The sequence below is a fragment of the Anabas testudineus genome, chromosome 17 (genome assembly GCF_900324465.2).
Source record: "Anabas testudineus chromosome 17, fAnaTes1.2, whole genome shotgun sequence".
In the NCBI taxonomy this organism is placed as follows: Eukaryota; Metazoa; Chordata; class Actinopteri; order Anabantiformes; family Anabantidae; genus Anabas; species Anabas testudineus.
In genome coordinates this window covers 1,500,813-1,527,007 of record NC_046626.1, presented here as the reverse complement: position 1 = coordinate 1,527,007, position 26,195 = coordinate 1,500,813, and the positions used below count along the sequence as shown (strand labels likewise).

At 39.3% G+C, this 26,195-nt stretch overlaps 1 protein-coding gene across 3 annotated transcripts in view; it reads left to right on the top strand.

The window, feature by feature from the left end:
* Positions 1 to 336: 336 nt before the first annotated feature.
* LOC113171439 (ADAMTS-like protein 2) overlaps positions 337 to 26,195 on the top strand; it is a 28,203-nt gene continuing 2,344 nt past the window's right edge. Inside the window, exons 1-20 of one of the 3 annotated variants that reach the window (XM_026373786.1) lie at positions 337 to 457; positions 4,828 to 4,917; positions 5,123 to 5,226; positions 9,795 to 9,870; positions 9,958 to 10,060; positions 10,405 to 10,550; positions 10,966 to 11,089; positions 13,577 to 13,657; positions 13,944 to 14,119; positions 14,231 to 14,380; positions 14,462 to 14,654; positions 15,318 to 15,386; positions 15,922 to 16,249; positions 16,399 to 16,499; positions 18,340 to 18,466; positions 22,401 to 22,614; positions 24,254 to 24,409; positions 24,505 to 24,675; positions 24,803 to 24,979; positions 25,897 to 26,044. In XM_026373786.1, coding sequence (XP_026229571.1) covers positions 365 to 457; positions 4,828 to 4,917; positions 5,123 to 5,226; positions 9,795 to 9,870; positions 9,958 to 10,060; positions 10,405 to 10,550; positions 10,966 to 11,089; positions 13,577 to 13,657; positions 13,944 to 14,119; positions 14,231 to 14,380; positions 14,462 to 14,654; positions 15,318 to 15,386; positions 15,922 to 16,249; positions 16,399 to 16,499; positions 18,340 to 18,466; positions 22,401 to 22,614; positions 24,254 to 24,409; positions 24,505 to 24,675; positions 24,803 to 24,979; positions 25,897 to 26,044 — 2,827 coding nt within the window. In that variant the 5' untranslated portion in view covers positions 337 to 364. Of the gene's footprint in view, positions 458 to 4,827; positions 4,918 to 5,122; positions 5,227 to 9,794; positions 9,871 to 9,957; positions 10,061 to 10,404; positions 10,551 to 10,965; positions 11,090 to 13,576; positions 13,658 to 13,943; positions 14,120 to 14,230; positions 14,655 to 15,317; positions 15,387 to 15,921; positions 16,250 to 16,398; positions 16,500 to 18,339; positions 18,467 to 22,400; positions 22,615 to 24,253; positions 24,410 to 24,504; positions 24,676 to 24,802; positions 24,980 to 25,896; positions 26,045 to 26,195 lie in introns of all 3 variants that reach the window. The other 2 variants (XM_026373784.1, XM_026373785.1) reach the window with 2 other exon arrangements.

Here is a 26,195-nt window from a genome sequence, read left to right as displayed (position 1 = left end):
AACAGCTTTTGACAGACTGATGAACCTCCGCCCGTCATGTTAGGAACAATACACGTGGACTGGCACACGTCATCGGGTCACGGTAGGATAGTTTGTTGTTGACGTCGCCTACATCTGAGAACAGGTTACACTCAGTAGGACTTCTGCTTGTCTGGACTATGTGGAGGCACTTTCTTTTTCTAGGAAGAGCAGCCTGTCGCTACCTCCAGCACCTCTGGACAAGAAGCGGGCAGGGGGCGGAGAGCTCCGTGAGGAGGGGGTCGACATGGGAGGAGGAAGGAGGGCACAGGGAGACGGCTGAGGAGGGGGACGGAGGTAAAGGGGAGGGGAAGTGTCGTCTGTCTGTCCGTGACATGAATGAACAATGTTCGGTAACGGAGGCTTAGCTCTCCCGGTGTGCTCCTTTCTCCTGCTACACCTCCCGGTTCTCCCGCTAATGAACGACTGGCCCGTTAAGGTAAATAGCTCGGGGGGTAGCCGTTTGTCCAGCTCCCGGGGCTCAGTCCGTCTGAACGGCGGAGTGCAGTCGGGGAGCGGACTGACCAGCGTCAGTTTGCTCCGTAACGTTACTTAACTTACTCTTCCACTTTGTGTGTTGTTATTGTCCAGGCTGCTGTATAGTCTTCAGCTTAAATTAGTTGTTGTGGCACATTTTAATACGGCTAATGTGTAATTAACTCAGCAACGAACATATCTGAATGAACTTTTCTTACTTCTGGTCACCACAGTGGAAATGTGAAGTAAGCTAGCTAACTGTTTGTAAAAAGTCCACATTTTCCTGAATTAGCACTTGCTTGGATGCATGCTGCGTCGAGAAATACACTGTGTTCAACTAGGTTAGATGAGAAATGAACAGTGCAGCACTGACACGGCACAAATATTGGCTAAATTGTGACTGTGCTTTCGTTTCTCGAGGTTAATGAGGTTTATCTTAAGAATGTGCTCCCCCCATTCAACTGGTCTGTTTGTGTTTGTGTCATTTGTGGAGCTGTGTCCTTGACTGTTGGATGCAGCAGTAACTCTACTTATAAGTAGATCAAACATTTGATCACACTCAACTGATCAGTTGAGTTGATTAAGGACCAATTCGCCCACCAGTTAACGTTGACAGTACTATCAGAAACTACAGTAATGAACTATCGAAGTTGAAGCAGGGACAGTCTGATGTATTGAAGGCTCGTCCTATCAATAAAGGACACCTTTACTGATCTTTAACTTGTTCGCTAATGTTGTGATTTTGGGGGAGTAAGTTTACATGTGTAAACCTTCCTCTACCTCCACTATATTAAATCATCTATGTGCTTTTATGTGGAAACTCCTCCAGTTGGTCCAGATCATCTGAAAGACTTTTTCAGTTCAGATTGCCTGCAGCAAAAATAGCGTTTAACACATAGAAATCATGCTGGTTTAAGATGGTCTATGCTGGTCTCCTCCAGATGACCTAATCTAAATGAAAATCTTCACTAAAGTATGCACTTAACATAATTTGAAGTGAAATTTGTTACTCTGCTACCACAGGTCACATAATACATTCAAATTCTGGGGGCAGGCTGTAACCACTTTACTCTCTAAAAATCTCTAGGTTAACGCTGACCCGGTGTTGGGTCAATATACTGGGGGAAATTTACCCAGGACCAATGAGATGTTGTAACCCAGTATTGTTTAATGTATAAATCCCTACTAGGTAAATTGAAGCCCGTATCAGTGGGCGAACAGTGGGTCTGTTTTAACCTAGTGATTTTTCTTAATTAACATGTTGGATGGCAGATAAATAGTTAAACAAACAAACAAAAAACTTATACATTTAATACAGTATTTCATTAAATTATATTTAAATGCTCTCCTGCTTTTTCTGTTGTCTTATTGACTTTGGAGCATTTAAGCTTGTCTGCTACATCTGTTTACAACAAATAAGGATAAGAGGCTAAACAGAGGATGGGAATGAAAAACCTAATAAGGGATTTTTTGGCAAAACCAAACAAATCCTGATATTTAACCAAATTGAAACATTATTCAAAATGGAACTAGCAATTGAAATCCATCCCTAATTTAAATGGTTGCAAATGAAAATATCATGTTAATAAGAGTTGTACTTTACTGTACTCTCTTTCATGTTCTGACCTCACAGTCTTTCTTTGTAGGAGAAACAAATTCTTTACAGCATTTAGTGATTATCAGGATAAAAGTTTGCCTTGATAGTCCACTCTTAAATTTAGCAATCAGAAAACATAGGGCTGATGTTTTTTCTTTTCTTTTCTTTGTATTACTGCAGAAAATAAGCTCTGTGAGGAACCAAAATATATGATACTTACGTATTTTATTCATCAACATAATTGTCACAAATTAACATCTCTTTTGTGATTTTTGAAACCTAAATACGTTCATGAGAAGCAATAAGCTAGCTATTACCAAACTACACCACAACCTCTTTCAATTGATAGTCTCACATCCTTTTTTAAAAGATGTGTAATGTTTCCAGCAACCTCTCTAGTCTCATTTACCCACTTGCTAGCAACTGCCAAATCAGGAGTGGGGTATTTACTTAGGAATTTTATGTCATGAAGTAGAACATAACATTTACATTTAGTCATTTAGCAGACGCTTTTATCCAAAGCGACTTACAAGTGAGGAACAAGGCAAGCAAACAAAATCTAAGTCAAGAAGAAACAACATCAAAGCAGAGTGCTATCAAAAAAGTGTAAGAGATGTGATAAACGAAAAATAAAATGTATGTGTTCATAAAAATGTCTTGACCTGGTCATAACCATATAACCACTTATTCGAGGCATTGGTAACCAATAACCTCTTAAATGCTTACTTGCTAAAATGCTAAATAGTTTTGGGGTTGTAGGACTAACTACCACAGAACTCTATATAGCATATTTGTAATTTTAAAGTATAAGTTGTTTTTCTACAGTTGCAATCTTCTTATCCCCCTAAAAGCTACTTTTTTTATATACATAGCTTTTTGTTGTGGGAAAAGTCCATTTGTCTTTGGTTATGTAGCTAAATACTTTATATAAGTGATTCAGCCATTCTCTCACTCTGTGAAATAGACAGTAACTGTCAGGCAAGCAATCTTATTCACTCCAGTCTCACATTTCAGGACGAAAAACACTGCTGACTTTCTGTTTGGCTACACTGGTCATTGTGCACTAAATCACCAGTTAGCATACTGACGAATTAACAGCCTATGTTCTTGCTTATGTGTGCAAGCAAAGAACTTACACACTGTACTTAACATGACAGACAGCAACCAGCCTGCCTATCCTGGTGACTTGAGGTCTCATCGTTAAAACCCCCAACAGATGCATTACAAAAGGCTGTGCGATTGTTTGCAGGGCACTTTGGTTTCAGCTGCAGTCCCACCAGCTCTCACCACTGCTTTGTTATGCACACAAGTGACTAAACATTCATGCCCTACACATAGCTGAAAAAAATGCCTCACATTTGTATAGTTAGATTTGATTGTTGTTTGATTTATCAGTGAATTCATTCTTTGTTGCCACTGAAACAATGACAGAAAACATTTATACTGCGTAGTGAACTTAACATATTAAATTAACACCTAGAAACGTAGGGGCGGGTTTCTGGATGGGAAGCTAGGCTTTGTGGATTACGTTAACTACACAATACAAGTTATGGCTACAGTAAAAAGAAAATTTGTGTACTACACACTACTGGCATGGCATCTGATATGCTTTTTTGGAAGATCTTTTCTTCCAAGAGTGTTAAAATAGTATTTGCATAATATTTCACACAACTGCACTAGTTGTGGTGACATGTGCATAACATTATTATTATTATTGTTGTTGTTGTTGTTATTGTTATTATAATTATAACAAACTGATTTGACCTAAAACCCCAAACTGTACTTGGGATAAACACAGGGTGTTTTGTATTCAAGACCATTGCACTGGTAAACGTCTGTCCTTTTTTCAGTCACTGAACAAGGAAAATGCACTTCTGCTGTTAGAGTGGCATAGTCATCCCAGCAATTTAAAAGACAAAGTCTGACCTTCGTCATTAATGAAACCCTTTGCCAGAGCTTTGACAGTAAGTAGTACTGTCTGTCTTCTGCTCACTAATCACATCAGTTTCAAACACACACACACACACACACTACAGCAGTTTGTGTGTTTATGTGTTGAATTAGCCAGAGGGTAATCTAACTGAGTAAGGAACTTGTGTGGGCTTGCTGAGGACCCTGGTGAGATAACACAGCAATGGTCCTAAATTGAGCTGTATGTTTGTTAGTCGAAGGATTAAAAAAATATTACCTGACTGAGATTTGATTAAGACAGTGCAAATCTCATCCTTATGATATACGACAAACCACTACTGTAGGGCTTTGGGGGGGCTTCCACTGAATCTTATTTTCTCATTTAAAATTTTTGTCAGTTTTAGTCTTCATAGTAAAATACAGATTTAAACTGCAGAACCAAAAAAGGACTAAACAAGCTGTGTTCCTGTGGATGTAAACAAAACTTATGTTTAGAAAGAGTGGGTGGCAGTAAGGGAAGTCTACTTACAGGAAACTGTGATGAAAGTAGTCACAAATAGAATACAGAACAAATAAAGCTGTCTTGCCTTTAGCATGCTGTAAATTAATAGACATGCTTCTTTTTAAACTCACTTATGTGAGTTGTGAGATAGAAACAATAACTGGGTTTAGGTACAGTAGAATGCATTATGACAAAGCTAACCACAAAGGTTTAATTGACATTTCTGTATCTGAGGTATCCATTGGTGTGCCCAAGCCAGTACTTGAGGACGTGTACCATGTTCATGTGTATGTGTCCTGTGTATATGGTGTGTGTCTGCTAGGACAGACGTGACGGGTGGGTGGAGCAGCGTAACATCCATCTACAATCACACAGCCATGGAAGACAGCATGTTAAACAGTCAGGCAACAAGGTACTGTCACCAAGTCACAAAGTGACATTTATGTATGTAAATATAATTTGTGTAATAAATGTGTGAGATTCCAGTTGGGTCATTTGTCATTTTACATGTATCACACAGTTAGATACCACCTTTTGCCACCTCTGAGTGTTTTCCTGTCTGAGTTACACAGTAACATGGTTAACAATGCTGTTGTGCTGTGTATATCTTCTCTCAGGAGGAAGTGTTTCAGTGGTGGGGGGAATGGTCCAGCTGGTCCTCTTGTTCCAGGAGCTGTGGAGGAGGAGTGAGGAGTCAGGAGAGACACTGTCTCATACAAAGGTAGCATATGTATGGTTGCATACACGCTTATAGCTAGAGAATGGTTTCTAGTCTAGTCAGAGCTACATAAAGAAAGCAAACTCTGCAAATCTAAAGGTATGTGCACAGCAATAACACACTGGTGAAAAGTGAACACAGACATGGACATGAAAACAGGTAGGGTGTATGTTTCTAGTGATCTTGTTACCTTTGACTTCCCCATGTCAGACTTGCGGAAGTTTCTGTCAGCCAAGATTAACGCCACTGTGCCCCTACTGTTCGGCCTCTCTCTCCCCTTCATCCCCCTACTTCCCCTTTCTTCCCTCTGTCTTTGTTCCTCTCTTCTCTACCTTCCTCGCCTCTTTTGCTTCTCTTTTTCTCACATTCTTCTCCTCTTAAGCTCCACTTTTCTCCTCTTCTCCTGTTTTTTCCCCCTCCTCTTCCTCTTCTGTCCTTTCCTCATCACTTTCTATCAATTAGATGTGACACTCACATAATGACCTCCTACTCACCTTTCCCTGCTGTCCTTCTTACTTTATTGTTTAAACATAAGTGGATGGGCTGAAGAAAATTAGTATGTGTTTTTTGGGTTGTGGCAGGTGTAGCAGTGGGGTTAACATGAAAGACAGATGCATTAACTCCATGTTGGAGTTGTTTAGGTCCTCCCAGCACATTCATACAGCATTAGAATCATATTGAACGTAAACAACAGCACAGATTTTTCTTGGTACAACAGACATATGTACAAAATTTCCCTGATGTGTATCCATCAGCTGGTTTTCATCACTTGATGAGGCAGTCACTGATTGTCAAAAATCTTCAAAATTAAGAACATTTGAAAATTTTTTGTACAATAAAAACTATAGCAGGTATAACATTTAAAAAGGCCTGTTCATGCTTTCCATGTCTATGTGCTTGTCATGGTATCTGTATTGTATATTGAGGTACATCGAGCAACATTTTTTTCTACTGATTTTCTTCATGTTTTGATGATGTTTAGTCAAATACACCAAAGAAAACAGATCTTCTCCTTGCTGTTGCCATTGTCTAGAGTGGCCATCGTTTTTTGTAGTCTGTAACTATTTGTGAATAGAAGAGCAAACGCAGCCACAGTATGAGTAAGTGGTAACTATGAATTGGCCTTGACTGTGGTGGCAGTTTTCATGGATGCATATTGTATAATGTTCATCTTGAAACTATGAAAAGTGTACCCTCCAATGTGTCCATGGTACCACAACATCATCATATTGATTTGTTTTTTATCATGTGCAGTATTTGGTAATTTTGTAGTGTGAATGGAAACAAATACAGTGGTGCTCAAAGGCTTGTGTATTTTAGAATCTTCTCTCTTTCTGCATAAATTTGACCTAAAACAGTTTAGAAGATTTTCAGGCAAGTCCTCAAACTGGACACCCAGTGAAGTGCTGTGACCCCTGCTTTGCAGCAATAACTTAAACTAAACATATCCAGAAATCTATCATATCAGCACTGCACATCAGTTTGAAGGGATTTTAACCCATTCTTCGATGATGCATGATCCATTCTCTTCTGAGTTTAAGTTCACAGATGGATACTTTGAAATTTTCCTGTATAATTTGCTTGTGCAACCCAGAATTTATAGCTCCATTAAATAATTGAAAGTCTTCTTGGTCCAGAGGCACCAAAGCAAGCCTAAACCATGACACTGACACCACATTTAACAGATGGGGTAAGGTTCTCAAGCTGGAATGCAATGTGTGGTGTCCAAACATAACGCTTCTCATTTAAGCTAAATAGTTCTACTTTGGTTTTATCTGTTCCAGAACACTTTTCAAAAAGCCAATGCTGACACACATGGTGTTGTAAACGAGCTTTAGACTTGCAAATGTAAGAAAAAACTTTTGGAAGATATTGGTGAGTGAAGCCTATTAAAATTAGCCATTGCAAAGGAGTCCTTTAATTTCCTAGACATTACCCTGAGGTTCTTTATGACCTTCTAGAATATTAACAGTCTTTGCTCTCAGTGTAAAATCTGTTGGTCGACCATACAATGGTGTTGAATGTTTCCAATTTTTCAGCCTGACAGTTGAGTAGTGTACACCAAGCTCCTTAGAACATTTTTTTGTAACCCCTTTTTAGGTTTACAAATGACTCGGGTTTATCTTCTTAATTAACAGCAGTTAAAATGCCTGAGTGTACTTACTATTAAAGTAACCTCAAATGTCCTAGATATTTGAATGCTTTTGCGACACACACATTTTTAAGATTAGATAATCCACTTTACATAAATTAAGTGCATTTCTTTTTTTGTATCATTTGTTTAATTGGGTTCCTTTCTACTCCCACCACTACTACTTTTGGGATTACACTGAAAATCTGGTCTGATTTATGCAGAAATGCCAAAAATGTTAAAGATTTCATAAACATCCAAGCACCAATGTATTTCAATGTTATCTTGGAAAATTAGTAATCACATTTTGGTTTTGTTCTGTTATAATATATATGCATATAGAAAAAACAAACAGTGACTACATAGAAGATTTTCTCAGTATAAATACAAAAGAAGTAACATGTATTGGGACAATTGTCAATGTACTGTGGTTAATAAATACAGTTGCAAGAATAAGTATGTGAACCTTTTGGAATTTCTGCATTTATTCACTATAAAATGTGATCTGATCTTCACCCAAGTCAAGAGTATTACAATGAGCGACTCAGCTGTTAGCATAAGTTAAGAAAATTAGTTTGGAGGGTTGGACTAGAGCTACTTTGACTGATAAAAACCACTCTAACTTTTTGAGTTTATGGTTGTTAAGAGCTATACTCTCTGTTCGTAATCAGCCAAATGCTGCAAAACTAATTTAGCTTCATACTGCAGATAGATAATGGCCCAAATCATACATCAAAAGTTACCCAAGAGTTTCTCAAAGCACAGAAATGGGATATTGTCCACTGGCTGAGTGAGTCACCTTTTTTAATCTCTATAGATCCTATGCCTTTTACTTACTTAAAACAAGACTGAAGAACAAGACAGGTTGGGGTGGAAAGGGCACGCGCGTGTGTGTGTGTGTGTGCATGTGTGTGAAAATTGCTGAATTGTCAAACCCCTTGAATTGAAGCTAAGATGAATTGAAATCTTTACTTTGCTCATATGATAAGTGTTTCATTTCAAATTCAGTGTAGTGGTGTACAGAGAAGAAAAATGCTTATCATTATTACATTATCTCTGGACCTACTGAACACCTAACTCCTGTTGTAGTGGTTGTAGCAAAAGTATCAAACAAAGTTGTCTATTGGTACCTCCAGCAGCAGACTTAGAACATCAACATTCATTTTGAGGTCTGTGTTCACCTTATGGCTGGAAGGTTCACTCTGCCAATTTAACTCACATTATTAATTACCAGCAGCTCTTGAGAGAAAGATCAGTCTCTTCAGCAGCTAAGTGTTCCACTACATTAAGTTGCTAGTCAGTGGTCTTTGTCTATAATGTACTTTAGGTCTGTCAGAGCTTTTTCACGTCAAACATCTGCCTGGGGTGCTGCTCTCTCTCTCTTATTGCCTGTCTCACTGTTTACTAAAGCAATAATTATCTAATGATAATCTTAAAACAAAACTACCTACTGCTGCTGCTAGAACGGAGGCTAATGAGAGCAGAGTGTGAGCTGTCAAGTCAAAACAATGAAGTAAGAGGTTACAAACTATGATACAAGTGAGTTCTTCAATACAAGCTATGCCTTACCCCTGTTACACGTTATCATTTGACTGATTGCAGAATAATATACACAGTATGCTCATGAGAACCAGAATGCACAGGATGTTCTGTGTTGTGCAAGATTGGATTATTACTCTGGAAAAAGATCTAATAACTGGTTGTGCCACCCTTGGTGGCAACAACTGCAATCATGGATTTGCCCTAACTGGCAATAAGTCTTTCACATCACTGTGGAGGACTTTTGGTCCTCTCTTCTATGCAGAGTTTTAATTCAGCCACATTGGAGGTTCTTTGAGCATGAATGGCCTGTCATGCAACAGCATCTCAATTGAATTTAAGTCCTAACTTTTACTAGGCCACCTTAATTTTTTGCTAATCATCCTGCTGCATAAATCAAGCTTGAGGTTATCAACTGATGGATGGCAGACATTTTTGTTCCATAAATTATGGCAAGTCCTCGAAGTCCTGAAGCTGCAAAGCAGCTCCAGATCATCACACTACCACCACAATGTTTGACTGTTTGTATGATATTCTTATTATGGTAGGCTAGTCACTCCTGTTTTCTCCATTTGTGGATAATGGCTCTCACTGTGGTTCACTGCAGTTCAGAATCCTTAGAAATGAGTTTGTAACCCTTTTCAGACTGATATTTGTTACTCATCTGTGTTGAATTTCTTTAAAGCGTGGCATGATGTGTTGCTTTTTGAAATCTTTTAGCATGCTGCACTTTGTAAGAAAGCTGCTATTTAAGTGATTTCTTGATTAAACAGGTCTGGCAGTAATTAGGCCTGGGTGTGGCAAGTGAAATTTAATACTTTTCACTGCACCATATGTGTTGCCGTGTACTGCAGTACATTAAACTCATAGTGTTCTATATTGTATCCTGTTTGTGTTTCAGGTTATCCACCACACAGAACGTAAACAGCTCATATTGTGTTGGTTCTCCTAAACAGTACCAGCTTTGCCCAAACCAGGTGTGGTGCTACATTGATATTAATACTAATGTTAAATTAAAGAAATTAGTTAAACAATGGAAACAGTGTGTTTTTCTTTTTCTCCAGGTCTGCCCCAGTACAAGTGTTAGCTTCAAACAGCATCAGTGTTCTCAATTTAACTCTAAAGCCTTTGGAAGAAGTCACTACCAGTGGATACCTCTTTACCCAGGTATATAGGCAATTCAACATATACAATATAATGTCTGTCTGCCTGTGTCTCTTCAGATATCAGTTTAGCAGAGTCACTGGAACGAACAGTGACTAGGTTTGGTCTGTCTCCATACCCTTCTAGCTATTATTCTGTTGTGAACATTCACACCTTGCATAGTATCCTTTTTTGAATAAATAAAAGTAAATTAGCAGTTTAAGTGATGAACCATTTTAGTAGGCAACTGCAGTAGGCAACTAGGGTAATCTCAAATAATAACCAGATATAACTAATTGAATTTCATTACACAGAAACCATATATTGTTATGTCAGTAAAGTAAATATCTGTATAATTTCCTTTTTAGCTGATTACATCAGCATCTCCAATAAGCCCTGTGACCTGCAGTGTACAACAATCAATGGCGAACGACAGCTACTAGTTCCTGCCCAAGATGGCACCTTCTGCCATGATACTAAATACCAGGGAGTGTGCATAGAGGGAATATGTCAGGTAATCCAACCAGAAAATTTGTCATTTTCTTTTTACCTACAGTAGTCTATTACATGTCCTTTTAGTACTATTAAAAAATTAGGTTATAGAGTTAGATGAAAAAAAAAAAAGCTGTGCTAATTTTTGCTCACATGAAAAATGGTGGTTTCAGGCAAAAGATGCTATCTTGACCTGGTAATAAAAGCTGATATGTTGATCTTTTGTCTCATATTCACCTTTTAATGTCGACCCAAACATATTTAGTATACAGTAAAGGAATTAGCCTCACTTTTCCAATGCTTTTGAAAGGGAGTGTATGTAGATTTTTTATTACACAAATAAGAAAATGCTTCTTTTTGATGAGGAAAAGTGAATGCATGATTAAATGTGAGTGAATAATCATGTTCTTATCATGTTTTTAACTTCTCCTATGAAGCCCGTAGGTTGTGATGGGGAGCTGTACAGCAGTAAGACAATAGACAGATGTGGAGTATGTGGAGGCAATGGAAATTTATGTCAGCGCATCTCTGGATCATACAGAAAGGCACTCACACAGTTAGGTAACACACACACAAAAATACATATAAATAGATGTGCGTACAATAAGTAAATTATAAACCTCAGAGCACTGTAGGGATGATGTGGTAGGATCACCCTCTGTAGTTCAATTCAGCTACTTGTTAGCAACAGCCTTTTACTAAGACACATAAAAGCATAAAAATCATGAGTGGTGTATTTACTGATGAATAATTCTTGTTGTAAAATATTACTTTAAAATCTCATAAGTTATGTGATGATGAATTTGGTTACACTGGCACAGCAATAACAAAAGTTCAGGATCCACATTCAGATTCAAGCCTCAGTCCAGGCTTTGAGATGGCTGCCGCTGAGACTTCTCCAATCAGTTTATTATACTGGAGATTAATCTCTTTCCAAGTGACAAAAGCTTTGAAATAGGACATTAAACATTCCTGTTTAAATCTGAATGGCCCAATATTACCAAAATTGAATTGATTATCATGAGTAGAAGGACAAGATGTCTCACTTCAGGAAACTCTCTCAACATTATCCTCAGACGCCCTTATATCCCTATTCCAATCAATCATACTTGCATCAAGGGGTTACAGTGTAAGTAGGCTAAAGCCCTCAGTGCTGGTGCACAGTGCTTCCATTTCTCTATTTTCACAGAGAGCATGCCCAAACAGTGCTTATGTGGCTCGTCAAAGCCAAGGTATTGGCCTCAGGTGATGATATAAAGTGGAGCTAATGACATTATGTTTTTGATGACATTTTCTCTCTTAACACATTTTCCTGTGCCAACATTTATTCCGGTCCAGAGTTGCATTAATCTTTCACCAAGAAGGAAGAAAAAAAAAACTATTGATGGAATAACCATCAGTCATTCAGTATATTCAGTATATTCAGGGAGTCAGCTGACCTCATAACGTTGCTGAACCTAGACCTAGACCTAGAACTGCAGCAACCCCAGATCATGCTGCCCCCACAGGCTTGTAAAGTAGACACTAGGCATGATGGGTGCATTACTTCATCCATCTCTCTTCTTACCCTTATGTACCCATCACTCTGGAACAAGGTAAATCTGGACTCATGAGACCTCATAACCTTCTTCAATTGCTCCAGAGTCCAATCTCTATGCTCCCTACCAAACGGAAGCCCTTTCTTTCTGATTAACCTCACTGACAAGGGGTTTTCTTAAGGCTGGACAGCTGTTTAGTCCCAATCCACTAAGTTCACCCATCACATTGTGCATGTGGAAATGGAGAGTTTTACTGTTGTTTTTCTACATTTTAGTTTCACCAAACATTGCCGATCATGATCATTTAAGATTTTTGTGAACACATTTTTTCCTCGAAGATAATGGTTCCCCATTATCTTTCCAGTTTTTTAAAATGCATGGGACAGTTCTTCAGCAAAGTTTTCTTTGCTTGATGCATGCCAATAATTTGACCCTTCTGAAACAGATTAACATCTCTTAAACGACCACAGGACGTTTCCTTTGACATGGTTGTTTAAGAAATGAGAAGCTACTCACTGCATCAGTTAGGGTTAAATTACTTGTTGCCAGCTGAAACATAATCATCCATGCAGTAGTTATCCAATGGGAGACTCTTACCGACTGGCGTAGTTAAATCCAGATGGTGACTTTTTTTTTTTTTTTTTGACGAGCAGTGTACCTGACTGATTTGGTATATTGTGGAATAAAACATACTTAGGAGTCAGTGAAACATCTGATTCAACTGAACAGTTCAATTTACACTTTTTGTGTTACAGTGTGTAGGTCAGTCACAAATTGGAAGCGCTCAAAGTCTATTACACAATCACTGTGGTTATGCACATAAAATACAGGAAGATGCACATGAAGTGAAAAATATGTTTTTGGTATCAGTTATATGCTTAAATTGTGACTGAAATGTGAGTGTATTTGCAGGCTGTATAGATGGCTGAATTGATTGAAGTAGGACCATTTTGCTGCTCACGGTCCTCACTGTGGTGGTAAAAGGACTCATATTTTGTCAGTCAAAAAGAGTGCAGATGATTACGTGAGCCCAGCGATTCACACAAGCCCAGTGTTGACATGATGTAATCCACAGCATCTCCTAGTGTGTTCTGTGGTGAACACTGCTGTTAGCAACTGAAAAACAAGATTTGTGCTAGAGTTTGGAGACTAATGTTTTACCTCCCTCAGTTAGACTGCTAAATCAGGTGCACGTTGGCTTTCTAAGGACATTTTCTAAATAAAGCGGGAAAAGGAGTTTGAATGAACAGTGATGCCTAGTCGTCCCTTAGCAAACATACAAGCAAAAGGTCCTAAGGATAATTTTGAGCATGTTCACTGAAGTGAGACACCAAGACATTGATTAAATAAGGCTGATATTATATATAATTACACTTTTGGGCTTAGTGTTGACTCCTACCAGAAACATGGAAAAACACAGAAACATGTTTTGGACATTTCTTTATTAATGCCGCACCGGTAATCATGTCACATAAGTGTAGTGTGTTTAAAGTGGGTCTTTTGTCATCAGGATATGTGTTCGTCACCAATATCCCAACTGGAGCCACAGATATTCAGATCATAGAGAGACACAAGACTGAGAACATCCTGGGTGAGAACCTACAACTTCTTAAGGTCAATATACTGAGTGTTACATTACCAGATTTGAAAAAAGATTTAAAGCAAACTGTATCAGCTCTAAAATGTTTTCATGATAAAATCGGATATTTAAAAAATATCCACCCTAAATCTGGGTATTTTGATAATCAAATCAAAAACAAAAAACAGTAGCTACATTGGTACTAGTCTCTTAAAAAAGACTAATTATTATGTAGTCTAGGTATATTACATATATCAATGTCTCAGTCCCACCCCTTAATGTTTCCCCTCCTGTGTAGCCCTGTCAGATGAAGCTGGTCATTTCTTCTTCAACGGAAACACTGTGTTTGACAATCCTCAAAACTTTCGTGTTGCGGGAACGGTGTTTAAATACCGACGTCCAAACAGTGTGTTTTCTGATGGGCTGGAGTATATCATGGCTCAGGGTCCAACACTGCAGGGCCTCAATGTTATGGTAATACAGCAAAATCACAGGGTCTAAGATTTTGTATCTTACTGTACATGTATTTCCTTTTTTTACTTCAAGTTTACTCGTGGTTAATTACTTTTGCCTTTGTGTATGTAGTATTACAACTTGAATGGAAAACTCCCCCACATCACCTATGAGTACACCATCCCACTGAAGTCTTATGACATCACTTCTGCAGAAGGCATGACCACAGACCCTGCTCAATCCCAGCTTAACTACAACAACACCTTCAACACCTATGAAAAGGTGAATATGAGGGGGGAGCATGTTCAGCTGACAAATCACAGCAGAGGAAGTGCAACATCTGTTCATCACTACAAAACCCAGGTGGGAGGTGATGACCAATTAGATACAGTACAGCTGCAGGTAGAAATGGAGGAGGAGGTGGTGTGGGAAATACGGACACCCAGCCCTCCACCCCCAGCAGCTATATTGGTCTACCGACCTGCGGATGTCACCAGCCATGTGTTCAGCCACAACGATGTGGAAGAGCAAGGACCTCCAGCACCACCTGGATACCGTGAGTCAGAGATTTGTCTGACCCCTCATAGTACTTAAAATTATAATATGTTTCTGTGGATGTTGATGCTTTAAATTGTCTATTAAATTGCTAATTGACAATCAATGACAAGTATACAACAAAATTGAGTACACAATATTTAACTTAAATTCAAGTGCACTGTATTTGATTTTATGTAAAAAAGTTAACCCTTAGTACCTCTGTACTCCATTTTGATGTATGCTTTATATTTTGTTTAACTAATTATATGATATGGACAGCAACTAAGTATGTCATTGCCAGTTTTTCAACTGTCTATCTGCTCAAAACTTCCAGAGGATATCTTGATTACTTGGCACTACTACTTTAAACATAAAAACTGCCTGCACACTATAGCTAATAATTAATTTTAGATATAAATATTTGAGAGCTGATAGTGATTTATCAGATGATGTTTTTAAAGAGCTGTGGCCAAGAAACAGTATGTGCTCAGCGAAACATTTACAGTATGTTTGACAGTGCAAATTATGTAGTGATAATTACATAATAATAAATGACCTCAAACATTTTTGTTGGCACTTCCATACCTCAAAGTATTATTACATTACAACTAAAGTAAGTTTACATGATTTGACATCATGTATCTGTTTGTCTCGTCCCTTTTTTGATGTTCACTTTGTAAAGGGAGTTCCTCCAACTCAATTGATGAGCCATCCACTGCCAGTGACAACAACTTATTGCTCTCATTTCCAGGTAGAAAGCACAAATTCAATATATACAAAATTCTTTTCTAGCTTAATCTTTAAATGTCTTGGTAAATAATACATCAACATGTTTTTGTTTTTAAATCCTGTAATATTTTGAGATTGAGGCACTTGTTCTTTGTTTTTGGATATTGCAATATCATGTTGAGCCAAGTTGTGGGGTCTGAGAAAATATCAATACACTTTTATTTTGTGGTACTAAATTGACTCTCATAAACATGGTATTGATTTTATAGTATTATGAAGTAGTGTATTTTACAAATATTTCAAACCACAGATGACTATTCTTTTTAAAGCCCCTGAATCAGACCTGGTGTTCAGTACAGCCATGGCTGCTTCTGCAAAATAATGAGCAAGCCAAGTACTTATAGCAAGAGCTATAGGAAATTGTCAAATGGTGCTGGGATAACATGCACAATCAGGTTTTATTTGTGAAGTATGTGCAGTTTGACTCTATCCTGTCATTAAATCAATAAATATACCACATATGAAGATATTCTAAAAATGTTTATGTCCATTCATAGGTGGTCAAAGTGTTCAGTCTGCTGTCCTACCTAAAGAGCCACCCTTTCTGCTGTTGGAGGACCTACACCACAACCAGACAGACTCAAGCACACATTCCCTCACAGAGTCAAACACACACACTTTTAAACACACAATCATTGATCATCATTTACCAGCAGAAGCACATGTGGAAACATTGTCTTCCACAAACACAGAAATACACTCAGACTTGCTCACAGTCACTGACCCCCACTTTGTTAAACATACAAAACAAGAATCAGACACACACACTGCCATCTTGGTACAGCTGCAGCAGGTGTCTGCAGTCCAGGCAGCCAACACAGAGAGGTATGAAGGATCAGCTGTGAAAAATATAAATTGTATAAATATATAATATTTATATAATATTTTGTTGTTTTATAAAATAAGCTGGAAAAGATCAGATTTCAAAATATTTCCTTTTCTCTCTTTCTCTCTCTCTCTCTCTCTCTCTGTAGTAATGACTTTGATGTGGGTCTAGATGCAGATATTAGTCAGGCAGACATGTATCGCTGGAAGGTTTCTGCTTATGCTCCATGCAGCTCAACTTGTACAACAGGTAAACACACATGTACAAGACGCCCCAAATAATACCTACATTTATCACATCTACATTTCTAAGCTTTTAGCTTTTCAAAGATTTTTTCTCCATCCATTTGTAATGGTTGCTTATGTTCAAGCAAGATGATAATTAAAATAATTTATATGCATTATCATATTCAAGAATGACAATAGGATGTTGTCTTATCCTTGTAGTATCTTCTGTATTTGTTGTTGTTGCTGTCCATGTTCATCTTTTTCTAATACTCACAAAGAACTACAGCATACTTACATTGTATCCCAAAAATTGCTGCAACTGTGCTTTAAGTCTTTGATGACAGTTCATCTTTCATCCATCTGATGAAGCCTTCTGCATGGGAGTCTTCCAGAGCTTTAAACCAAGTCCAGTTTTCACTGAACAGCAATTTTTGGAATAACCATGACCCGAATAACTGAACATTTGTACAGACACACACTGGAGAACAAAATTAGAGAACAACCTACAATTACCTAAATATCAAGGTCACTACTTAGTCCAATTTGATATTATCTAAACAGCAGCAAAAGAGCAGTATTTTAAGCATATTTTAGTAGTAATAAAAAAAGCCTTAGAGACTTTCAGATACCTCCCAGTTGTTAGTATTAATTTAGCACCTGGTGCTAATTTCCTTAATTGGCAGCCAAACCTTCCAGTTTTCACTGACTTTTCAAGATGGTGAGCTGTTTTAAAGTGACTAAAACCCTCCTGCAGCAGGTTGTCAAGATGAAGACCAAAGGGATGACCCTATCAGCCAAAGCAAGAGAAGTTGGTCGTTTCAAATCTGTAATTGCATCTTTACAATGTCACACAAAAAACACAGCCACGAAAGGCAAGTGCAAGAGAGGACAGGATGATACAGAGGATGTCGGTTCACCGCTGCACGTGGAATTGCTCGCTAGTTCAGTGCTAAGCAGGTTAAGGATCTGTCTTGTCAAGCAGTGTCTCGACTTTTCAGAGCATTTGGACTGAAAGCCCACTCTGCAGTGACCAAACCTCTCATTAGCAAAAAGAATCAAAAGGCTAGACTAACTTTTGATGAGTAGCATGTTGTGTGAACAAAGTAGAATTGGTCCAAAGTTCACTTTAGTGATAAAAGCAAGTGTAATTTATTTGGTCTGATGGTTCATTGTCAAAATGGGGAAAGACTGAACCCAAAGTTTGTAAAGACATCAGTGAAAGGTGGAGGAGGAGGAAGTGTCATGGTTTGAGGAATGTTTTCTCCAGCAGGAGTTGGGCCTCCTAGAAAGCTACAATGCAGAGTGAATGTAAATGTTTATCAGAACCTTCTTCAACATCATGCAGTTCCTTCCCTGCATTCATCACCCAATCAGCCAACAATTATCACTCAGGACAATGCCCTCTGTCACACAGTCAAACAGGTAAAGCAGTTCTATGAAACTGAAAACATAGCCAAGAAACCCGCTACAGTCACAGAAGTGTGGAAGAGACCGGAAGAGTGGTCCAAAATCACTCCAGAGAAGTGTGACAGACTAGTGATGTCCTGTGGCCTCAGGTGTGCTGAAGTCATTCAAAGCAAGGGCCTGTACACTTCCTACTAATTGCTGACTGTTGTTGTTGTTGTATCTTTTTCGGTGCTACAGTCATTGCTGCTGTGTTTTTTGCTGAATAAAGTTTTTAATTGAATTGAATTGAATTGTTCTGTTAACATGGTATAGCCACAACACCAATTCCTTCAAATGTTGAGCATAGTTTGTATGCTGCTGATGTACTACTGTAAATGTCTGCAGTCTGTGTGCATTCTGTTAACACTGTGTGTGTGTGTGTGTGTGTGTGTGTGTGTGTGTGTGTGTATTACAAGGTATCACCACTAGCTATGCCCTGTGTGTACGGTACGATGGGACTGAAGTCGATGACAGTTACTGTGACTCTCTGACCAGACCAGAGCCCACACATGAGTTTTGCACTGGAAAGGAATGTCCTCCAAGGTACTGCCCTGTCTAATTTAACTGTAACTGACTAATACATTTTATTTCATATGGCAAAGAAGTGATGGTTAAGTGGGAAGACCTTCTTGAAACATTAGTTGTGTTGATTTAAATTGTTGATAGTCTTTGATTCGTTCATTGCATTGGAACGGGCTCACTCATTTTTATCGATAATGTGACTGCTGACAAATGAATTCGGGGGGTTTAGAACTGTACTTTCTGCTTACATTCACCCAAATGCTACAAAACAGATAGGACACCACTTCATAGTGTAGATGGATAATAATACAAAACACACTGAACGAAACTGCTAGACCTTTTGAAGGCAATGAAAATGGAATAATCTACAATGACCAAGTCAGTTGCCTAAACTCAATCCATTAGAGCAGGTTTCAGTTACAAAAGACTGGAGGCATATAGACCCGCAAACAAGCAGCAACTGAAGGAGGCTGCAGTGAAGGCCTGGCAAAGCATCTCAAAGGATGTCTATATCTATGGGCTTCAGATTTCAGGCAGTGATTGACTGCAAAAGACTTTACTTTTTTTAGAGTATTGCAAATTATGGTAAGATTTACAATTATGTCACTTTCTCAAATATTTTTGAGTCCCTGAAATTAAAACTACTCAGCTTAAAATGCCTTTAAATCCTCAATTGTAAATGCAGTATTTTTGTAAAACCTCTTGGAATAAAGCTGAAAGTGTACAGTTGCAAGAAAAACTTTGTGAACCTTTTGGAATTTCATAGTTTTCTACATTAATTTGTCATAAAATGTGCTCTGATCTTCATCTAACTCACAACAAAACAAAAACACAGTCTGCTTAAAATAATAGTACACAAACATTATATGTTTTCATGTTTTTATTGAACCTAACATGTAAACATTCACAGTGCAGGGTGGAAAAAGTGTGTGAACTTGGACTTAATAACTGGTTGACCCTCCTTTGGCAGCAATAACCTCAACCTAACATTTCCTGTAGTTGCAGATCAGACCTGCACAACGATCTGGAGTAATTTTGGACCACTCCTCTTCACAAAACTGTTTCAGTGTAGCAATATTCTTGGGATGTCTGGTGTGAATGGCTCTCTTAAGGTCATGCCACAGCATTTTAATCAGGGTTGAGGTCAGAACTCTGACTGGGCCACTCCAGAAGGTGTATTTTGTTCTGTTGAAACTAATCTTTTGTTGAATTGTCCTGTTGCATCACCCATCCTCTGTGGAGCTTCAGTTGGCCGACAGATGGTCTTATGTTTCCTGCAAAATGTCTTGATAAACTCTGGAATTCATTTTTCCATCAATGACAACAATACATCCAGGCCCTGAGGCAGTAAAGCAGCCCAAACCATGATGCTCCCTCCACCATGTTTTACAGTGGGGATGAGGTTTTCATGTTGGTGTGCTGTGCCTTTTTTTCTCCACATATAGTGTTGTGTGTTTTTTCCAAACAACTCAATTTTGGTTTCATCTGTCCACAGAATATTTTGCCAGTTGTGCTGTGGAACATCCAGGTGCTCTTTTGCAAACTTCAAACATGCTGCAATATTTTCTTTGGACAGCAATGGCTTCCTCTGTGGTGTCCTCCCATGTACTCCATTCATGTTTGATGTTTTCCTCATTGTAGATGTGTCAACAAAAATGTTAGCAGCAACAGTGCTGAACTTCCTCCATTTGTAGACAGTCTGTCTTACTGTGGACACATGAACATCAAGGCTTTTGGAGATACTTTTGTAACCCTTTCCAGCTTCATGCAAGTCAACAATTCCTGATCGTAGGTCTTCTGAGAGCTTTTTTCTGCGAGGCATGGTTCTCATCAGGCAGTGCTTCTTGAAACCAGTAAACCCAAAACTGGTGTGTGTTTTTAAAGGGCAGGACAGCTTTCAGCAACACATCCAATATCATCACACAGATTGGACTCAAGGTTGGCTCACTCCTGGCTCCAATTAGCTCTTGGAGAAGTCATTAGGCTAGGGGTTCACATACTTTTTCAACCCTGCACTGTGAATGTTTACATGTTATGTTCAATAAAAACATGAAAACATATACAGTGAGGGAAAAAATTATTTGAACCCCAGCTGATTTTGTAAGTTTGCCCACTAACAAAGAAATGATCAGGCTATAATTTCAATGGTAGGTTTATTTGAACAGTGAGACACAACAATGACAAAAAAAATCCAGAAAAATGCGTTTCAAAAAGAGTTATAAATTAATTTGCATTTCCATGAAGGAAATAAGTATTTGATCCCCTATCCGTCAGCAAGCTCTCTAGCTCCCAGGTGGATCTTATACAGGTAACGAGCTGACATTGGCAGCCCTCTCAGCTTGTTACCTGTATAAAAGAGACCTGTCCACAGAAGCAATCAATCAATCCAGATTCCAAACTCTTCACCATGGCCAAGACCAAAGAGCTTTCCAAGGATGTCAGGGACAAGATTGTGGACCTACACAAGGCTGGAATGGGCTACAAGACCATCGCCAAGCAGCTGGGTGAGAAGGTGACAACAGTTGGTGCAATTATTCACAAATGGAAGAAACATAAATTAACTGCCAATCTCCCTTGGTCTGGAGCTCCATGCAAGATCTCACCTCGTGGAGTTTCAATGATAATGAGAACGGTGAGGAATCAGCCAAGAACCACTCGGGAGGAACTTGTCAATGATCTCAAGGCAGCTGGGACCATAGTCACCAAAAAACAGTTGGTAACACACTACGCCGTGAAGGACTGAAATCCTGCTGTGCCCGCAAGGTCCCCCTGCTCAAGAAAGCCCATCTACAGGCCCGTTTGAAGTTTGCCACTGAACATCTGACTGATTCAGAGGAAGACTGGGTGAAAGTGTTGTGGTCAGATAAGACCAAAATCGAGCTCTTTGGCATCAACTCAACTCGCTGTGTTTGGAGGAGGAGGAAGGCTGCCTATGACTCCAAAAACACCATCCCCACTGTCAAATATGGAGGTGGAAACATTATGCTTTGGGGGTGTTTTTCTGCCAAGGGGACAGGACAATTGCACCGCATCAAAGGGAGGATGGATGGGCCATGTACCGTCAAATGTTGGGTGAGAACCTCCTTCCCTCAGTCAGGGCATTGAAAAGGGTCGTGGTTGGGTACTCCAGCATGACAATGATCCAAAACACACGGCTAAGGCAACAAATCACTGGCTCAAGAAGAAGCATATTAAGGTCATGGAGTGGCCTAGTCAGTCTCCAGACCTTAATCCCATAGAAAATCTGTGGAGGGAGCTGAAGGTTCGAGTTGCCAAACATTGGAGAGGATCTGCAAAGAGGAGTGGGCCAAAATCCCCCCTGAGATGTGTGCAAACCTTGTGGCCAACTACAAGAAACGGCTGACCTCTGTGATTGCCAACAAAGGTTTTGCCACCAAGTACTAAAGCACGTTTTTCGAAGGGATCAAATACTTCTTTCCTTCGTGGAAATGCAAATTAATTTATAACTCTTTTTGAAACGCATTTTTCTGGATTTTTTTTGTCATTGTTGTGTCTCACTGTTCAAATACACCTACCATTGAAATTATAGACTGATCATTTCTTTGTTAGTGGGCAAACTTACAAAATCAGCTGGGGTTCAAATAATTTTTTCCCTCACTGTAATGTTTGTGTACTATTATTTTAAGCAGACTGTATTTTTCTATTGTTGTGAGTTAGATGAAGATCAGAGCACATTTTATGACAAATTAATGCAGAAAACCATGAAATTCCAAAAGGTTCACAAAGTTTTTCTGGCCACTGTACATGTCATGATGGTTTTTATTTCAAATCCATCGTGGTGGTATATATAGGCAAACTCTTAAAAACCCTGTCATTGTCCAAATGGACCTTACTGTGTACTGTAGATTAGCTGCACATGTTAACTGCTGATTCTGCGCCAGAATTTCAACATTTCATTTAACACAAATCAATAATGGATTTCCTCACTTTGCAGATGGGAGACCAGTGGCTGGAGTGACTGCTCTCGAACCTGCGGTGAGGGTGTTCAGTACCGCACTGTGCGCTGCTGGAAGATGCTGTCACCAGGTCTCGACTCCTCTGTCTACGATTCACTGTGTCTGTTGCATGACCTGCACAAACCAGCAATTAGAAAGGTCTGCCATGGCCAAAGCTGTGGACCACAGTGGGAGGTGTCTGAGTGGTCAGAGGTAATGTAACAAGCCATAGTGCCATTTGTCTGTTGATGTTCCATGTGATGTTGATGACTGGAATTTTCATTGGTACCACCTTGATTTTCTTAAGATATATATTTTTTCAATTGAAGTGAAATCATTAAAGCAACTATACACTAACTACATACATGACCTCCTTTATCTAACAGGCGATTGGTCCACAAATGGTCCTACTGTATCGTCAGGTGTGCCCAGCTGAGCTCTTTTCAAACCAGTCTTCTAATATAAGATTAATTAACATAATATGAATCCAACAAGAGTATAGTTTTCATACAGCACTTTAAAATGGTGCCTTAGAAGTGAGAAAGGCCACAATGACACCTAGAATTAAAAAGTGACATAGTACCTTCGAAAACTTTGATTCACCAAAGGAAGAAAAAATGGCGAGTCTCATAATTCTGAGATACTATAAATCAGAATTATAACATCCAGATCTCTTAACTATGAGGTAAAAGTTTCTCTCCAAGAGGACAGGGCAGACAATGGTGCTGACTTTGCGTTATTTAATCTGCTTATGTCTTTCCTGGATTGGGACTCTGGTCAGATATCTCATGGGGTAATGTGGATGTTATTATTATTATTAATAGTATATTAACACTGCCCACAGAACTAGCCAGTCACAAAAGGTGCAAGTCTGTCAATTGCTGTCAGTAAATGCACCATTGGCCCCTTCTCCATGGCTCAATAAGTGAGCTAAACAGTAAATTAAGCAGCTCACTGGCAGATCACAAAAGGTATGAGTAAATAGTGCTGCTTAACCAGGTCCACACATGCATAAATAATCATTTTAATTGGATTAGACAAGTTTTAATGGGATAGGCCTACAAACTCTGCATTAGCTTATTGTTTTTCTGGTATTATTTTGCATATAATCTGTGACCTGATCAAAATGGCATTCTTCCTTCAGGAGCAGCTAAATCAGTATGGGGTGTTTAATGGATACAAATTAATATTTGAAAGGTATCAAAGCTGGCTTTGTTATGCATAGTTTTATGCAGTCATTGTAGCCAGTTTTTTTCTTTGGTGAATGCAATGTGCTTCTGTTCAGGTGTAGCTGTTGTCTTTATATCCAAAACGTCTAGCTGGCAAACCTGTGTCTAGAGTTTGCATATGGGTGCTGTTGCAGGGCATGCTGTGAGCTGCCATTGACTTCTTAGTGTGTGTGTGTGTATAAACAAAACAAACATTGTCCTGTAAAAAAGCAAAACCCACCAGTGTGAATATGTTTATTCCAGGGAAATCAACAAAACATAATGGTTTTCCCACTGTACAGGACAACGTTAACATGCACACCGAGAATAGAACAGCAGTCAGGGACACAATATAACAGACGGCTGTAAAACATATGAAAGGAAGCAGATCATGACTTATGTGGTGTGGTTTTTTATCCATATCTGTAAATAGTTCTTTTGATATCGCTAGTAGGAACTTGTTCCAATATTTCTAGTTGTTGGTGATAATGGTAGTAGTAGTAGTAGTACTAGTAGTAGTAGTTGTTGTAGTTTGTATTAGCAACAGATAATAGTTAATAGTTAACTTAAATACAATAAACAAATCTTTTTGCAGTTGTTATGAGTAATGTGTGTGTGTTTGTGCATGTCACTCTGCATGTCAGTGTTCAGCGCGATGTGGCTCTCGCGGCGTTCAGACTCGGGAGGTCCGGTGCTCCATGGAAATGAGGCTATGTAACAAGTCCTCTCAGCCAATAGAAAGTCAGGAATGTGAAGGCCCGCCCTGTGACAGGAGATGGACAGTTTCTGACTGGGGACCTGTAAGTTTTAACAACACACACAGCTTTAATAGTGAATGATAACGCAATAAGTTCCAGCTTCAGTGCACAGTTCAGTGAAAATATTTATGTGCCAGTGCTCAGGTATGTGTGGATATGGAAGGATGTTGCGTGCGGTGACGTGTCGATCATCAGGTGGCGTATTGATGTCAGAGGAGCAGTGTGACCAATCGCTGCGCCCACTGGCCATTTATCCTTGTGGTGACAGAGACTGTGCCCCCCACTGGGTGGAACAGGAATGGCAACAGGTACATATTTAAAGAACCAGTCATTACCTTTCAGGAACCTGAGAGCAGTTTGATAGTGCGTATCTCTTTAAAAAACGCAAATTATTGATCTACAGTTATCGTTTTTCTAATCACTTTATTGTTTCAGTGTAATACTACATGTGGCCGCGGTGTGCAGCACCGTCAGGTGGTGTGTGCTGGGCTTGAAGGTGGTGTGTTCAAAGAGTTTCCAGATAGTAGCTGTGACCAAAGCAAGAAACCAGACATCAGCTCCTCCTGCTTCCAGAGACCCTGCTCAAAATGGTTCACCACATCCTGGTCCCAGGTAACAGCCTCTCTGCATGGCTATTAACTGATGTACCAGCCAGTGTGTAACCATTTTTCCTCCAGTGTGATGCTAAACAGATTACTTAGCCAACCATTATTGTTTACTGTTTTTGATGCATTCACCTGTATTTAAACTGAGCGCCTGTGTATCTAAGCATCAGTGATACAGCATGTACAGTAGATAAAAATCTACAAGCTTGACAGACTGCATCACTGATTACATGAATTTCTGTGTGGACTCCCATGTACCTATAAAAACTACTTGCTGCTTTCCCAACAACAAGCCCTGGGACATCACAGACATTCAGAATGAGAAAAAGAAGGCATTCAGGTCAGGTGACAGGAAGGCAGCAAGGATCAGGTGAGGAGAGAGCTGAGCAGGCTTCACCCCAAAAAGGCTGCAGGGCCAAATTGAGTCAACCCAAGGGTGTTGAAAGCCTGTGCTATCAAGCTATGTGGTGTTCTCCAACACATTTTAAACCTGGAGAAAGTTCCTCTTGGGTGGAAAAAGTTGTGCTTAGTCCCTGTGAATAAGACGCGATGTCCCAGGGTCCATGGAGTCCCATCACTCCTCTCTATAGGCCTCTTCTGTAGGTCGTATCTGAGTACAAGTACTTTGGAGTGTATTTGGACAAATAGGCTCCGAGCTGGATGTATTTTCTGAGGAGGCTCAGGCCAGTGTCATCTTGTATGCTGTGGTCTGCAGCAACATGAAGGTGGCAGACACTAACAGGGTGAACAAATTGCTAAACTGCTAAAAGGAAGTTTCTGTCCAAACTCTTCTCAGATATTCTGTGTATATGTTGAGTTTTTAGCATCGATGTTATTTTGTGTTTGTGTTGGTGTGGATCTTTCTGGTGGTGGTTCCTTCCGGGATTAGTAAAGGTTTTTGAATCTTGAATCCTTTCCTCACAGTGCAGTAAGACCTGTGGGACTGGTGTCCAGGTTCGAGAAGTTAAGTGTTACCAGGGGGAGGAGCTGGTAATCAGGGGCCACAGCTGCAACTCTGCCCTCAAACCAAAAGCCAGACAGAGCTGTGAAATCCAGACATGTCCAACACCAGGTAGAAAAACAAAGCACCGTGAGCATTTGCATCAGCTGATGCAGCATGTCAGAACACTTTCACTTGTGCAGAATAAATTAACCTCTAAATGTTTCACTGTGAGACAATGTTTCTGTAGTGTCCTATTGAATTAAGTGGATAAGAAAGAAAA